The sequence below is a fragment of the Sphaeramia orbicularis genome, chromosome 17, assembly GCF_902148855.1.
Source record: "Sphaeramia orbicularis chromosome 17, fSphaOr1.1, whole genome shotgun sequence".
In the NCBI taxonomy this organism is placed as follows: Eukaryota; Metazoa; Chordata; class Actinopteri; order Kurtiformes; family Apogonidae; genus Sphaeramia; species Sphaeramia orbicularis.
The window spans coordinates 4817109-4835339 of NC_043973.1; the positions used below are offsets into that span (position 1 = coordinate 4817109).

General features: G+C 39.6%; 1 protein-coding gene across 4 annotated transcripts in view; it reads right to left on the bottom strand.

Moving 5' to 3' along the window:
• The window catches only part of LOC115437560 (uncharacterized), a 33218-nt gene that overhangs the window by 10420 nt on the left and 4567 nt on the right, over positions 1-18231 (bottom strand). The window contains exons 2-9 of one of the 4 annotated variants that reach the window (XM_030160803.1): positions 14431-14488; positions 7801-7962; positions 5106-5303; positions 4850-5005; positions 1881-1961; positions 1595-1754; positions 841-885; positions 123-590 (exon numbers count right to left, since the gene is read on the bottom strand). In XM_030160803.1, coding sequence (XP_030016663.1) covers positions 123-590; positions 841-885; positions 1595-1754; positions 1881-1961; positions 4850-5005; positions 5106-5303; positions 7801-7962; positions 14431-14488 — 1328 coding nt within the window. Of the gene's footprint in view, positions 1-122; positions 591-840; positions 886-1594; positions 1755-1880; positions 1962-4849; positions 5006-5105; positions 5304-7800; positions 7963-14403; positions 14679-18231 lie in introns of those variants that run through there. The other 3 variants (XM_030160802.1, XM_030160801.1, XM_030160800.1) reach the window with 3 other exon arrangements.

The following is an 18231-nucleotide window of genomic DNA, read 5'->3' on the forward strand; positions in this document are numbered from 1 at the left end:
CAATGGCATTGATATCCAAATCAAAATTGGCTTTAAAATACTGAAAAACACATACTGAGAATTTGAACAATCAGGATCATCAAAATCTTCAAATCATATTCAGTACTTTTGTCGATTATTACCTTTTTCCAGTTCTGCTTTTTCCTCCATGGTAATCTCTCCAGTTAGAGGTCCCAGTCTGTATTCTTCAACCTCGGGGGGGGAGACAGCATTGGGGTCCAACTCATATCCATTAGGGTCAGATTCTACGGAATACTGACCTCGTGATGTCCATTCCCGAATGAGCTCTGGCCCCAACTCGTCAGATGAGCTCTGGATGGGTTTAAATCCAAGAGTATCTTCACTGACCCCTGCAATGGCCTCCAGGTCCTCTCTACTGTAGCTGAGTTCTATGTCACTGTCTTCACCAGGGAACTCAGACTCAAAGCACTGAGTTCCTGTTGAGGCTTTGTTTTCACCACAGGACAGACTAACATCTGCATCATCAGCCACATTTGCTGCTTCCTCATCAGCGATGACATTTGTGTCAGGGAACAAAATATCTTGTCCAAAGGGGTCACTACCTTTAAACGGGTCAGAAGCAAATCCATCTAGCAAAAAGCCACAGAAATACAGATGCAATGTTATAGTCATCATTATTTTCATAAAATATTTTAATTTGTACTAAAGAAGAGAAAAGGCAACTATATACCAGTAAAATGTAACAAAGGTAGACTCCAACATTTCAAAGTTTTGCATTCTGTCCACTTTTTTTTTAATTTTATGGAAACAAGGCTAGTGAGATTTCCAAGGGATACCAACATCATATCAGTGTAAAGAAGAGTCGATAATGTTACTCACCAGAAGAGTCTGTTTTAGGGAACAGGACTTCATTAAAGAGGTCATCTGCAAATGAATGGAGAACAAAAAAACAAACTACATCACAAGCCAAGCACTGGGACAAGTTGAAAATATGTGAGTGTGATTATAAGTACCACATAACCAGCTGTAGTAAATCTGTAAATTTATTGTATATCCACAAATGTAGTCCCCTAGCAAATTCTATATTTTCTATAAATAGCACTTTTGACTGGTTTAAAAATATAAATGCAATATTATTGTTTTCCCTACAGTTTTGGATGAGTTGAAATCAGATGTAAAGATTTTGTGTTTACACAATAAACCTGTTCTTCTCCAATCTTTTAAATCAGTGTTATGGAGTACTCTGCATGTGTGTGTGTGTGTATGTGGACCAGTCAAAAGTTTGGATAAACCTTCTCATGGAGTGATTTTTCTTTCATTTCATACATTATAGATTAATACTGAAGACATCAAAACTATGAAAGAACATATGGAATTATGTAGCAAACTAACAGTCTAGTTTAATCCAGCTCTAAATGTAAAGTGTCATGAGATAACTTTTGCTATGATTTGACCCTATATGAATAAAATTTGATTGATTGATTGACTGAACTGTGAACTGAAAACTTATAAAACTTATGTCTTTGTTGTGCTGAACAACAGTTTTACAGTGTATTTCAGGGTTAAGCCTCTAATGCACCTGCTTATAAAGTTATTTTTCAATAGTTTATTAATTTAAATTGATTTTGCATACGGTCAGTCTGACAGTGAGCAAAGGGGTCATCTTGGTAGAAGTCCAGTTGACTGAAAGGACTTGAGTTTTGAGTGGTATCTTTCTTCAGTATCACTTTTTCCATTTCCTCATTATTTTGGTCCAATTCCTCAAGATCATCCTCCACGTCCGATCTTTCCATCTGTAAAAACAAATGTTACTCAAAATTATGACAAGTTCAGTGTTTCAGTTAGCCAGTATACCTGACAATAACATCATACCACTTCATATATAGTAATAAATGGCAACACCGTATTAATGTAGCTACCTTTGTTGAGCTTGACCCGCTGTCATCTACTTTCTGTCTCGTATGTGCTAGATTATTGCAGAAGGATGAACCACTGGTTCCCTATAGGCAGAGAGACAGACACCCCAAATTGTTAAATGGAAGGATATGACTGAATTGTTACCATTCATTTCAGCTCATACTTATAATTCAGAGTTTATAATTTGTTTAGTATTTGTTTAAAATATAATTTCTTAAAATGTGTTTAAAGTTTAAAATTCTTTTAAAAGTGAGCATGACTATTTTTCAAAATTGTCAATTCATATTATGATAATTAACATAACCTGTAATAGACCTTAATTACTATACATTGCTATTACACTTCCACTACGCTCTCATCAAAGACCTCGTCCATGAGTTTCTGAAGTTGCACCTAAATACCAAAGATGAAGGACATCAGATGATCTGGTGAAGATTAATTGCACTGATGCCTTTGCCAAAAGCCAAATTTAACATTTAGACTCCGATTTGACCTTGAAAATGAAGGTTAAGGTTGATGCCCAAAGAACTTGTCTAAGAGCTACTGATTGATGAGACAAATGGACAGACAGACACAGGCTACGTAAATACCCCTGCAGCTGATGGCTGAGAGGTAAAAAGAGTCCAGCCCAGTTGAGGAGACTGGTTTCAGAGCCCTAGGGATATGTAGACGCGAGCCTGACTATACCCAGCTAGTATATCTTAACCTCCTACATCAACTCTTGGTGTGGGAGGTTCCCCACCAGGGAAGCTGCCTGTATCTTAAGGCAACCAGGGATAGGGAACCAAGGCCTCCATCCTTGGGTGTCACCCGATCCATATGGCTGTGTCAGAAGGAAAATATAAAAAAACATGATCTCATCCAATCTTTTCCTTGAGTTTTGTAACACTTGACCTATGCCCTGACTCATTCACTCACAACTGTAAATTATTGTGGTTATCATAGCTTTATGATTCAAAATCATATACGGATGTACAGAGATAGACCAAAAAAGGAGACGACTGGAAAAATGTGAGAGAAACTGTAGGACTACCAGGACAGTTTTGAGAATATACTTTTGTGGTACAGATGTGGTAGTCTGCTGCACAGTTGCCCCCCAGGGGACAGTGCTCTCACACCAATGTTGCCACAGCTGCCATTGTTGGCTGTGTGTCAAAAGAGAACAAACAGGAATACGGGGGGGTCATCAGAACCTTTGTGAACTGGTGTGAGGGAACCACTTGCTCCTGAACTCTGGGAAGACCAAAGATACCCCACAATCCAACCCCACAACACATACATGTGAACATCCAGGACTTGGACATTGAGATAGTGGACTCTGTTATTGAGGTGAACATCCTGGTACTTAATAAAGTGGCCGGGATAGACAATACAAACTTTCTGTTCAAGAAGGGCCAGAGTCGCCTCCACCTGCTGAGGAGACTGAGGTCCTTTGTAGTGGGCAGGACTCTTTTCCAGACATTCTATGACACTGTGGTGGTCTCTGCAGTACTCTTTGGTATTGTGTGCTGGGGAGGGGGCAGTACAGACATAGACAGGAAGAGAATGAATAAACTGGTAAAGAGAGCCATCTCTGTCTTGGGCTGGACTCCACTGAGGAGGTGGCAGACAGAAGGATGTTGGCCAAGCTGACATCCATCATGGATAACCCTTCCCACCCCCTGCATCACACTGTAGAGGCCCTGAACAGCTCCTTCAGCCCTGGACTTTTACAACCCCAGGACAAGAAGGAGTGATATCGCATTCATCCCCACAGTCATCAGACTTTATAACAGTTCACAGTAACCCCACCTCACTCCCCATATCACACCATGTACATGTGCAAATATATTGTAAATATATATGTATACAATATTTCAATTAAAATCTAAATTTAAATAAATATGAATAGCGGATTTCTTCTTTTATCTTCATATTTGTTGCTTCACAAGTATATATTTTTGGGTTTCTATCTTCCCTGCACTTTATTTTTGTGGGGATTTTTTTGTGTTTGCTGCTGTCAACGGAGAAATTTCCCCAGGGTGAAATCAATAAAGTCTTATCTTATTATGCATTCTCTGAACTTCATTCTAAAAGCAGTAGGCAGCACTATACTTATGCACTCTCTAAAAGCGGTCAGCAGCATTAAAACATATACATTTAGAAGCAGATTACAAGAGGGATAAGACCATGCTGAAAACATTAAAGCTAAACTGTTTGATCCTTGGGTCATACAGACACAAGGTCATACCCTGTGGGAACCGTTGGACAGGATATACTACTATGGTAGTGTTTTAGCCACATGTTCAGGAGTAACTGTAGGGTTGTATTGGAGAACTGGAGCTTTGTTGTAATGTCTGATGCACAGCGCAAGAGAGCCAATGCCACAGCCCTCAAAACTGGCCTTGACCATGTTGCTTTGCCCTGGCACTAGCAGGAGTGAAGGGAGGGGCATGAGGATAAGCACAGGTGCCTTTGGTACTGTACACTGCTGCATCACTGTGATTGTGAGATATACTGCTGCACGCGTGCTGCTCCAGATTTACATGTCTGTAGAAATTTTCCACAGGATGTGTGAAAACCAGATTCTAATGGAAGAGGGACATATAAAATCTGACCTAAACACCAGACAGCTTCATTAAAGGTATGAGGAGGAATCCATCTTCCATTGGAATTTTGTTTAAGAAAACAGTATTTTAAAGAATGTGGGTAAATTCTCAATGAAGAGGGGGGTGCATCAGAAGGGTATAAATGGGCATGTAATGTTTCAACAGACAGCTTATTCTTGAGACCTGCTCATTGGGTTTGTTGCTGTCACACAATAAACACCACTGCACTGGACCCCAACAGACTCTCCCTCAATTTTGGGCAGCCATAGATTAGGACCTTTGCTATATCAAAGACAAGTAACTTAAGATAGAAGATAGATAATTTAAGACATGAAAAGTTCCAGAAGCATAAAAAGCTTTGTCTTCATGGCTAGTACACGTACCATTATAAGGTCTGCATAGGCAGGCAGTGATTGGCTTCTCCCCCATGGCCTTACAGGAATCGGCTCATCTTCAGTGGTGTCAGTAGGAGATGTGGAGTCCAGCTGGCTCTCTGGTGTCACTGCACCTCCTGACATAGAACAAAGAGTGTGCTCCTCCTGGAGTTAAGAGTGCAGAGACAGTTAGTTAATATTTGCAGTCAGATCGATACTTCATGTAATACATACAACACAAACCAACATGCAGCTGCTCCTGTACCTGCAGGATCTCTTCATAGGACTGTTTAATGGAATCTTGCAGAGGCATGTTCCTCTCCCCAGCCTCCTCTAGCTTCCTCTTGGCCTGTCTGACCTCCTCTCTGAGCTTTCTCAGCCTCCACCTGGCTCTGGCCAGCTCTCTCTCATACTCCTCCACCTGGTTTTCCTTCTGCACCTCCTCTGCCTGAAGAGACAGGATCTGACAAGAAACAAAGTGCACAGCTGAAGACAGAAGCTATCAGTGAATCAGGTATGTATTAACTGAAAAAAAAAGTGGTTTGGAAAATGAAAGACTGAATGAAAAAAAGAGTCTAGCACCATAAAAACATTATATATATTATATGCGTTGATAAAGCACCAGAACATATATGTGTTCTACTGCCACATGGAACAAACTCCTCAGTCTATCTGTAAGGAAGAGCCCAGCCACCCTGTGGAGATTCAGGAACTATTTTAGAATAGAATTATGAGCGTGGATTTTAATGTTAAAATCATTATGAAGCATGCATAATCATAGGTGTGATTGGCAAAGGATAAAAAGGCAGGAAAATATACCTACTAGGGGTGCAATATTACAGGTAACCCACAGTACTGTCCATACCGCGGTTTTTGGGCCGTGGTTTTGGTGCATTTTTTTTTTTTTTTTGTGTGTAAAGAGAACTACTTTTTTTTCTCCCAAAATTATATTTTTATTTTGAAAAGAAAAAAAAAAAATTCACAGTAGGAGCAAATTATATCACTGTACTGAATAAAATAACACTTTCTGTACTGAACAATATAAGACTTTCTTATTCCTTGGCTACTTGTATACAGGTGGCTTTCACATGCATGTCGAGAGAGAGAGAGAGAGAGAGAGAGAGAGAGAGAGAGAAACAACAGTGATTGGACATAAACTTGCAGGGGCGGGCTTTCGCCTGCCTGGACAGGCACATACTCAGTGGCCTGTAAAGCAGTTTAAAAAGCACCAACGCAAAATCAGTGGCTAAACCGAAAACCCACAGTCCATAAGGCATTGTTTTTCAACCTTGGGGTCAGGACCCCATGTGGGGTCGCATGGAATTTATATGGGGTCGCCTGAAATTTCTAGTAATTGTTAAAAAAAAAGTTAAATTATTAATAAAAAAAATATTTTTTAATGATTCACTATATATTTTGTTATAATTAAAACACCACACATTTCTCCTAATAAAAATCAAGTTCAAATGAAATGCAGGATGTAACATCTGAGACGACCAAACAGAGAGCGGAAAGATTTCTCCACCCCCCTGGCCCCGGTAAGACATCTCCTAAAGAAAAATGTCTCTGTTTTGAATGTCTGGGGCCGCCAGAATATTGTGATGTTAAAATGGGGTCATGAGCCAAAAATGGCTGGGAACCACTGCCATAAGGGGAGATTGTCCAGTGCAGGGCGGACCTAAGGGTTTGGTATTTTCTTGAGTACACTGCATCCCTACCACATGTCCAAGATTCGTAGAGCACATCAGATAACCTTCTGCAATGATTGTAGGCTCTTGAAATGGAGCTCTGCTTTCATCGTGACAAATGAATGGACTACTTGTGGAATGACATGAATCAGAGGCACCGGTGAGTGGTCATTATGTTTACGCAATACCCGACACGTTTGCCCCCCCTCACCAAAAAAAAAAAAAAAAGTGGATTTGCATGGCTCATGAGAGCCTCATTTTCACGTAGGAAAAGCCAGATTTCCAGAAGAATCACATCCCAGATAATACCCACTGAAAATGGCAGTCCCAGGTAGGCCCTCCCTATTGTGGCCTGACAATCATGAAAGGCAAGGCTGATATTAATAAAGTGAACACAGCCACACTTAAAACACTATTCTAGCCCCAAATTTGTGGGTAAAGGGTTAAAATAACTCATTGGTGTGACACAGCCTGTGAATGCATCCACATGTCTACAGGAACAGAAATCTGTTTGTACAGAGGGTTTAATCCATACAGAGACTGTTGTTTTCATAGGTTCTTCCTTCATTCAAAGATTCAAAAGATTCAAAGATTTTTTATTCTCAATTCACTAAATATAAGAGGTAAAAAATAATAAGAATAAATAAATGGTATAAACAATAAACTGTAAATTGAATATAACAGGTGTAAATCAAGTCTATTTGCAATAGCAGCGGTAGTGCAATGCAGTAACAGTTATGAGTTGAGGAAGTGCATAATAGTACAAAACAGCAGCAGATACGACTATAACAGCAGCTGACATGACAGTAGTGTAATGTGTAATCAAGTGCAGAAGACAGCCAGCAGCAGATGTGAGAAATCTCAGAGACTGTAAGTCTACAGTTGAGGGAGAGTCCCTGTGTAAATGTGGGGGTGGGTTACAATCCAGGGGGTGGAGGGCAGATGGGGGAGGTAGTGGACAGAGTTCAGCATCCTGACAACCTGATGAACAAAGCTGTCCAACGGTCTTGTGAAGCAGCCCCGGATGCTCCGGTACCTTTTTCCTGAAGGCAAGATGCTGAAGAGGGAGTGGGAGAGGCAGGGGTGTGGTAATTCTGCTCGCAATTTGAACTCTAACCATAAACCTATCCTAAAAAAGGAACCAATACAAAAAATTAAAGCACCACATCAATGAGTAGTATCAATGAATCCAGTCACTGCTCAACTACTTTTTGAGCGGTACTGCATGTCCACATTGTACACAGGTGAATGTCTTTACAGAGAGTGAGTTACCTGCTGACTCTCTTCATAGCAGAGCTGTCGAGTGGATTTTATCTGCTGAACCAGCTTGTCTTTGTGTTGCTCTAACTTAACCAGAGTTTCCTCCAGCTCCTTGCGGTCCGACTGCTGTTCTTTCAGCTCCAAGTTCTCTACTGCTACTGCATTTTCCAGCTCCTACACACAAGAACACACACACAGGCTTGTTGTGTATTTTGGTAAAATGTTCTGTTTAGAATTTAAAAGCATGCACCATAAAGGCACACACAAACATATGGACATCATACCAACGCAGAAAAAAATATTAGACCATCAAAAGTCATCAAAAACAATGGTTATGCAATCAAGTGCTAACTCCTGTGTGTATCGTGTGACTAAAACAGACACAAAAGAAAACGATATGGAATGCCTAAAAGCACTGTTTTTGCCAGATATCAGCTCTTAAATTAAACTCTTATGAGCTATTTTTGTTGTTATCATTATGTTTGTCCAAACAAATGTACCTTTAGTTGTACCAGGCATTAAAAAGACCAAGAAATTGAAGAAAACAAGGGGTGGTCTAATAATTTTTTCCACGACTGTATGTCTGTGCCCATGCTCTAGAGTCTACTATAAATATGCAGCCTATACAAACTTTCATTTATTTAGTTTAAAATGATGTACAATAATCAACCTTATGATCTGGCAAAAAGAATAAAACAAAAAATGAAAAAACATACGTCACAACACTTAAAAGATGCAATGGATTAAATATGGAAAAATGGATGGAGAAAAAGTAACTTTTTGGCATTTTTCTGGACCATCCATTGGAATATAACATGGATGGTATAAAGATATCCAAGACAGGACCACCTCTTCTGTAACTGTTTTCAGTTGCGTTTCAGAGGATGTAGTTCACATCATCAATTACTCTAGGTTTACAGACATTTTCTTTGACACCTTAAAGCAGAGCTGTCAAATTCAATCACAAGGGACCAACACCAACACATGGTCTAAGTTGAGTGCAGAACAGGGTCAGATAAAAATATGAACAAAGCAGTTATGAATTTCTGTGGAGTTTTAATGATTCAGTGTCATAATAATGCTTTTCATCAGACTTTGATTGTAATGTTTGTCTTAGTCCTACAAACTAGCATCCCAATGTCACTAGTTAATCCTCCTAGAGTGAAGTCTCATGCTTAACAAAGGTTTTAGGTGCAGTATACGCTACATGACAAAAGATGAGCATTTTATATATTTTTTTTTCTTCAGTTTTTCCTTTTATTTATGTTTGAGCAACTCCTCTTCTCCTAGCTAGTTAAGTGCCATGTTGCCCTGTGCCCCTCGTGAACCAGCTTTCACTGCTGGCGTTTGATGCTGTGATACTCAGCTCATCTGTGCAATTCTTTCTCTTCAGTTTTTGCCCACATTCTTCCCCCTAATCTGTTCTTTTCCTCGCACATTACAGACATTCCATCTGTCATCAGTCCCATACAATTGTTTCAAGGTATTTGAATTTCATTTACCCCTTTAGATACAAACATAAATACTTCAGATATATGTCTTTTCTTGTTGTGCCATGCATTTATTTAATACTGATAAGTTCCTTTGTACTGCACAAACTGGAGCTGAATCCACAAATGATTACCAGCTGTGCAGTGTCAGTTGTGTCAGTGCTTTCATCCATAGCAATATATGCAATGAATTCTTTTCCTTTTTCCATCAGCTGCACTTCTAAATCACTGGCCAGCTCACACACAACATCAGCAAAATCATTTCTGCTTGAGATTTTCATTTAAAAATACTTGCTTATTGTCTGGAAACAAGAAACTTGTCCAATTCCCTTTTTCAGGGCGCAGGTGTTTTGTTACTTGTTGACAGTTAATATTTGAATCTTCACAGTGATATAACAAAAAAGTTTTCACATAACGTACACCCCACTAAGACAGTGGCTGATTTGGCGCACTTCTACTAACGTGATTGAACTATGTTTCAAGGCAGATTCATTTTGTAATTTTTCTTTTGCGAACATAGTCTGCTATCACACCAGATGCATTTTACACTCCTCTATCCATTTGGGTTTATCCCATTGTCTAATGTAAATCTTTTCATTTTGATATTTCATTTGATGGGAACAGTGATCAATGCAAACACTTATGCACTGATCACTAGGGATGGGAACTGATGAGAAGTTAGTGATAGCAGTTCCTTTATCGATATCACTTATCATTTCAATTCCATATTGATTCTCTAATTGATTCACATTAGATTAGGGAGTAAACTATAATCCAAATGGCTTTACTGGCTTTAACTCTTTAATATCAAATATGTACTAACATTTTGCATTTGATTAGAACAAAACTCAGAAAGGGTTATAAAGCAGTAGTGCGTGAGCTACCTGCTAAATGTAACAAGTGAAAAAGTAAGCAGAGCTGGCACTGACAACTCTATGGTCTAGCCTAGGCCACCAAAAATTGCCACAGCCTGATGATACCTCTATGCCCAGAATGCAGCTCTGTGAGAATTGGTTCTTGTAGCTATGGGGTAATTGATAGCACACATCCACCTGTGAAAGTCAACTCCCTCACCTATGAAAGGTAATACTGAAAATATTCTGGACATCTGACATACCTCCTCTCATGATATGATAAAGCACTCTCCCTTCAGGGTGATCAGGCAGTGGAAGATGTAACAACCATCTTCACTGGACTTTGCCAGCAAGGCAAGTGTCCAGCTAAATAAACATGTGGTTCACTGCCTTACTCTCTATTTGTGGGTCTCTGTCTTTCACGGCTGTGGGTTATAAGCTATGAGTTTTTCCCAGTCCTGTTAGTGTAATATGTGACACCTCAGCCCCACCCTGTATGGTGATGCATTGCCTGTGATCCATCACAATACAGTCGAGGATGGGTCAAAGAATGTCAATCTTCTCTCCTCAGTCAATACTGCTTTTGCATTCTCGACTCTTTCCCCACCACTGGCAAGATTTTCTACCAGTAACTTCTGCAGTGCCTCACTCTTCAAACCCCAGACAAGCCTGCCATGCAGTGTCATGAGTGCCCTTAAAGAATGCACTGAACTGACAGCGTTATTGTTGTCAGTTTATTCAGTACTGCCACATACTGTGCAATTGATTTACCTTGCACTGGAATTCTTTCTACAATCTCCTGGTAATCAGATGGCTTGGTTGGTTTGGTTAGAAGGTCCGTTGGTAAATCGAATATTTTAGCTCCAATTATACTAAAGAAGATATCTACTATTTGGTGTCCTTAACCACAACAGGAAAAAGTGAAGTACTCAAAATCCACCAATTCATCAAACAGTCCAAAAAACTGGACTCAAAGGTAGTCTCACTTTTCTTTGACCTGTTTCTTTGAATGGCAGTTTAGCTATTTTTGTAGTTCCAGTGCTTATTTTTCATTAGCTTATTAGTTTTACCTCTCTTCCCTCTAATTTTCCATTTACACCTCTTGTCTACCCAAACATGCTAAGCCACTGCCCTTGTTGCAGATTTTTTTTCTTCCCTTTTCAGTCATGCTGTTCATAGCAGCCAAATTCATTCCATATTCATCACCAGTTACTGTCAGTGCTACACTACAAATAAACACTTCAAACACATATATGGCCCTACACAGAGACTGAATAATATACTCCCATATTCTCACACTGGAAGAGTGTCCTTAAGTCCTGTGCATTAAAAACAGCTAGATGTGACTGAAAATGCTGAAAAAGATTTTTACAAGGAACCTTAGGGTATATCTCTTTGACTTGGCTTTAAATTAAGCTGCTCTTTGAATTAAGGTGGTTAAGGTAGTTTTTCACTGATTACCTAGTTGTTGCTGGGGTAGCAGCCTGAGCAGAGGATCCCAGGTTTTGCTTTCCTCGGCCATCTACTCAAGGTCCTCTGGGGGGACACCAAAGCATTCCCAGGCCAGTCAAGAGATGTAGCCACTGCAGCTTGTCCTGGGCCTGCCCTGGCATCTTCTCCCAGTTGGACATGCCTGTAACACCTCACCAGGGAGACAACCAGGAGGCATCCTGACCAGATGCCCATACAACAACACCGGCTTCTTTTGAAGTGGAAAAGTAGCGGCCCAGCTCTGAGGTCCTCTCAAATTGGCCAACCTCTTCATCCTATCTCTAAAGGAAAGCAACCCTATAGAGAAAACTCATTTACACCGCTTGTATCCATTATCTTGTTCTTTCGATTGCTACCCACAGCTCATGACTATAGGTGAGTATAAGAATGCACCTCTGCTGGCTTCTCTCAATGTGGAAGTTCAGTGGCTCTTCAACAAACTCCTCTCTCTGTCTCTGAAAGAGAGCCCAGCCACCAAGGAGAGAAAACTCATTTCCGCAGCTTGTAGCCATGATCTCATTCTTTTAAGTCACTACCAACAGGGAGTCGATGTTACACTCATTCTTTGCATACAGCTTAATGTCATTCATCTAGAGGAGGTGGCTGATGGTTGTTCCACTTTGGAGCCGGTACCCAAAGCCACGCTTGGAGATGATCAGGCTGAGGGGGTTTAGGCCTATGTAGACCAGCAGGGTGACAGAGCATCTCCTTGGTAGACGCTGTATTTGATGCTCACTCTTGCAACTGGCTTTGAGCTGGCATCCAGAGTTGTCTTCCAAAGCCACATCGAGTTCTGGATGAAGGCTCACTCTTCGTGTCCTGTTAATGTCATATAGCTTTAGGCACTCCAGTACCCATGTGTGGTATTGAGTCATAGGCTTTCTTGTAGCCAGTCCAGGCTGTGCAGTGTTTGGTGTTGCTGGTCTTAGTCTTGGGTGATTGCCCTGCATATATCCTGTCTCACTGGGGTTGCAACTGTAGTAGTACTCCATCCACCCTACTCCATGAATTGTTGTTCTGTCTTGTTTCAGTAGCTAATTTCACAGCTGATTTCTCGAACACCTGATGTGGACCTTGTTGTCCCAGGCATTGTTCCAGCCGGTATGACTCTATCATTCACAGTATTGCTTATTCTGAGGTGTACTTGCATTTATGAGTTTTAAGTGTGCAAACTGTCAGTGTTGTTTTGGTCTTGCTGTGTGAAGCACCTTGGGCTACATGAAAGGTACCATTTCATGCCAAAGTTGAAATTGATTATTTGGTTATCAGCTGTTTATTTATGGTGGTCAAGTTTGTTTAGTCAGTGACATTATGCTCTGTTCCAGACACTGATGCAGTGTCCAACTCTTCCTACTCTATAGCCCCATGCATCTTAAACTCATCATCAGTGTCACAGACTAATCATCATCCACTGTCCTCAGTAACAGTAACCTTCAGTAAACCCATCATTTATCAAGTAGAACTTTATTTTTTTATTAAGCTTATTTCTTCTTTTTCACCTGTTCTCCATGCACTCTTTGCTTAAACATGGGTTTCAAGTTTTAGCAAGATTTATCATGTTGTAATGTCAAAAGTTTTCACATTTTAACAAGATAAGCTATTGTGTTTTAACTATATACTATCATGTATCACATAACGATGCATATACGATACATGATTTAAACAAGGTATTGTGTTTTAACAATGTAAGTTATCACAATATAATGTGATGAAGTTGTTTGTGGTAATTAAGATATGAATGACTTTTACATGAAAACATCTTGGTTCAACACAAAATGTTCACATTATAATGTGATACTGATCCAGTTCTCTTTTTACAACCTGGCAATACATTTACACATGAAAAACCAGGAGTGCAATAAAAAGGAATTTTAGCTCAAAGATCAAAGTCACAGTGACCTTGACCTTTTGTCACATTGAATTTGCCAAATTTGAAGTCCACCCTTGACTCCACAAGAATTTCAATACATTCCCTCAAGACTTACTGAATGTCTAGTATCACAGCATAACATGGTATCAGAGTAAACAAAATCAGTTTCAAGAAAAAAAGCATTTTACGTTATACTAAGTTGTAATATTTCATGAAAAAAATTATATTATGATAATAATGTAAATATTTTGAGGAAAAAAAAGTCATACAAAAGTCATATAAGAACAAGTGCTTATTAAAAGGAGGGTTGTCAACATTCCCTGCTGAACCAAATGCAGCAGTCTGTCACAGAGCCGGAGTTAATATAGATAATGATGATTAACTATCAAACCATCACCACTTTCCTGTTTCACATAGTTAGACAGCCTTTAATCTGATGTCAGAGTAAAAAAAAAAAAAGTGTACTGCAATGTAAAATAAAAATAATTTAAATACATATTAAAACGATATTTTGAAAAAGGACCTCTGCACAAGACAGAGACTTTATATTCCATTAATTCAATGCTAATGCATTTGATCAGTTAATTTTAAAAACCTGTGGCCCAACAATCTGAATCTGACTCTGGGACCCAAAAACTAAAAAGTCTGATACTGAGCCAACGTTGAAAAGTACATTCTTATCTAAGTGTGGCATCAGCCATACAGCATCATGACATCACAAGAGAGCATCATGGGAGATGAAGTACTGGGAGAGGTGGAAATATTACAAATGAAACATCCATAGCATATATGTGTTGCACAGTGTAGAGAATAACAATAATAATGCCAGCATCATTTTCAGAAACCAAACAATAAACATGTTCACACAGATGGATCAAACACTAACATGCACACAGACACACACACACACCAGCGCTAGGTGCTGCGGTCTTCTTACTCTGATCTCGGCTGTCTTGCTGAGGACCCTCTCATCTGTTTCCACAACATCGTTGTCCCTGGGAGATGACCAGCAGAGAAGACATGAGTGTTTAAGCAGGGAGGTTAGGGTTGATTCATTCTTCCAGCCTGCTCCATTATGCCCCGCTACCTCCCATGATCCTTCTATTTTTTCCTGCTGCATTGCTGGTTCCTCCATTTCTGCCCACTCTATCGCTGCTGCTACACTGCAGAGGAGGCGGAGCTACCTCTGTGAACGTAAGTGTGTGTGTGCATTACATGGATGCATAAAAGGAAAATGCACCAATGTGAAGCAGGAGGAGAGATGGGGATGACTCAGACAGGCAGAGGAAACAGAGTGGAGGAGGCGAGTCCATCCTCAGCTGTGGATGGACTGGATTTGCAAATTTTTTTTTTCTTCCTTTTTTGTTTGGAACATGAAATTGCTGCTGCCCTCACACTGCTGCTGCCAACACCTTCTGTTTCTATGTCCTCCTCCCTTTCCATCATTGGATACTGCACCTGTATACACACACACACACACTTAAGACTGACTCATTCATAAAATTTCAAGTCATTAATTCTTCTCTCCATAGACAGAACTAAAAAAAATACAGTACTTGTATGACTTGTGTACTGACTGCGACTGTACCACTGGGCTGTACCACTCTGGAACCACATTCTATTCAATGACACATTATCATGTAATTACCTAGTCCACCTCAGATAAGAATGTGGGCATATTCAAATATGCTTTAATATGTAAAAAAACATAAAACAATCAGAAAATAACCTTTTACGTTTCTTTTTTTATAGCCTTTTTTTTTTTTTTTTGCTGATGCCACTCCTCCTTGTTCATTCTATTGCTGCCTTGATCACAACACTCTCTCTCTCACTGGTTCACTGAGTGGAGAGGATTGCTTGAACAGTCAGTTTACTAACACAAAGCAAGAAATGTTACATAGTTTATTAAAGGAGCTATATGGGTGTAACTGTGGAGTGGTTAGCACTGCTACTTCACAGCAAGAAGGACCTGGGTTCAATTCCAGCCAGCGTGGGGCTTCCTGTATGTACTCAGGTCTCTGCAGGTTTTCAGGCTTCTTCCTACCATGTAAATGTGAGAGTAAATAGTTGTTCATCTGTATATGTCAACACTGCAATGAACTGGCAACATGTCCAACATGTCTGCTGACACTTAACTCTACAGCAAATTTAATGTTTATTTCTGTGCTCACTCTTGAAATTCAACTAAAATTACTTTCAAAATTTCTTAGCTGTACATTTGTCTGACTTCAAATATTCATAATTATAATGCTCATAATCTGTTGAGACTGCATGCATGCATTTGATATAGGGATGTAACGATTAGAGATTTTGGTGCTACGATTATCGTCAGAGAAATAATTGCGGTTTCACGATTACTATGATTATTTTGCAGGAGTTTATACGTAGTGGTGCGGTCCGTGATGCGCGTACCTCACAATGGGTATGGGCAGATGTGAAAGTGAAACTTTGTAACAGTTCACTTATTTTTCCAAAGCAACTACACTGCACTTTAAGGTCAGAGGCGGATTAAACATCCGCCAGGGAAATAAGGAAAAGACAAAATAAGTCTGTTTGGCTCTGTATCGGCCTTTTAATCTCCAAAGGTGAAACTAGCACACACACCCAACACTCGAGCGCATCCCTGACCAAACAAACCCCAAAATAACACAAATATATCATGAAGCAACCACATAGCAGAGCCAACAAAAAATATTAAGTCATTTAACACGAACCATTAAACATAAAGCAGCTCAACCCCCCAAATACCTTCCCCCTTCCTATGCTGCATTCCAGGCTGGTTTTTGAGCCCGTAAGTCACAACTTCAAACCATGACTCACGACTTTGTAGTGTTCCAGGCAAGTCACACCAAACTGCCTGAGCGCAAGGAATTGTGGTAGCTAGATGTAAACAAACCAGCATGGTGGACCTTTTGAAGCTTATGCTCATTTATAGTCATTTCTACCCCAGAGGTGTTTGCTCTTTGCTTATTTGAGGGAAACAGAGGAGGAAAAACACTGCATAAGGCAAGACAAGCTGTTATATGTTTTATGTTATGTTATTTAGATATTTGGATACTTAGTTGATATTAACTTATTGTTCCACTCAATGGACTGACCATGGCGGTTTCCATCCTTCTTATTGGGGGGGGGGGGGGCTGTGCAGCGTGTATCTCACAGTGGGTACATGCAAAGTGAAAGTGAAACTTAACATGCATTATTAATTCCCCTACGTTTCCCGCTGTTGTGACGCTGAGGTTGTGCTACACATTTTTATTGTCCGTCAAAATGATGGACAGGGTCATAAAAATTCTGTCATGACACATTATTATCTGTCATTTAAAATTAAATTTTTTAATGACAGTGAGACATATTTAGTAGGAATTAATGTTCTAAAACATCTCAATGATGCAGCAGCTGTAGTTGGTGCTGGCTGACAAACTGACATGATATCATGACTTGCGTAAATATACATGCCATTTTTAATTGGCGTGTTAACATTATAAGCTTTCACGCTATGTCAAATACCACACACTGAGGGATAGAGTTAGGGTTACAGTTACGGTTAGGGTTATGTGAACCGGAGAACTTGGCAAAATTGAGTAACACACAAAAGGTAGAAAATGCCATAAGAACTGGCATATTACTCACTTGTCCTTCATCCTCCGCTGCATCAGTCCCTCTTTTTTCACTGCATTTATCAATGCCATCACATTTACTGGGCTTTTTAAAATACCTAAGGATACTCAACTGCCTTGACATTTTGCTCTGGCAAAGTAGCATATAATTTTGTTGTATTCAGCATAGTTGTGAACGGTGGTGCTGTAGGCTTATATACAGGTAGGATGTTGTTATGGACTGTTTAATGCCTTGTTTAGATGGAGACAGACCAGCGATCCTATGAGCAGGTTCTGTTCACAGTGTGGTGTGAAAACTTTCTTTGGTAGATTACCCTCAGTATTTTAATCTGTCAAAATGACTGACGGCCTTCAGAATTTTGAGTCATCTTCAATGATGGAATATTTTTGGTTAAAGCAACTCCTGTTGTGAAGCTCATTTACCTTTTCCCTACCTCCTAAAATGTCACAAACTTTCATTTGAGGGGGCAGGACATTTGTTTATTGGGGCACTGCTCCCCCGAGAACCAGCTCCAAGGCCCATTAAATATTATACATGTGTACAGTCGCTGAAAAAATGATTAGAATACCTTTGTTTTCTTCCATTTCTTGTTCATTTTCATGCCTTGTACAACTAAAGGTACATTTTTTTGGACAAATATAATAACAACAAAAATAGCTCATAAAAGTTTAATTAAAGAGCTGATATCTAGCCATTTTCCATGGTTTTCTTGAAAAAAACGAAAATTACTTCAGTTCTTACATCAATAGCTATGGCATTGTACTGCCAAAAACAGTGTTTTTAGGCATTCCATGTTTTCTTTTCTGTCTGTTTTAGCGACATGATACACACAGGAGTTAGTACTTGATTGTATAACCATTGTTTTTGATGACTTTTGATGACATTTTGCCATGGCGGAAAACGCTGGTTGAGGACTGCAGTGCACATATTGTTTGTAGACATCCTTTGCCTTGTTTATTGTTTATATCCATAAATATTTTATATGTACTTTTATGTATTGTTGTTCTTTCTATATATCTATAGATATTTTATATCTATTTGTATACTGTTGTTATTATACTGTCGGTGTACCCTGCCTTCACCCAAAAGGACAAAACTGGATTGTGATGTAACACAGATT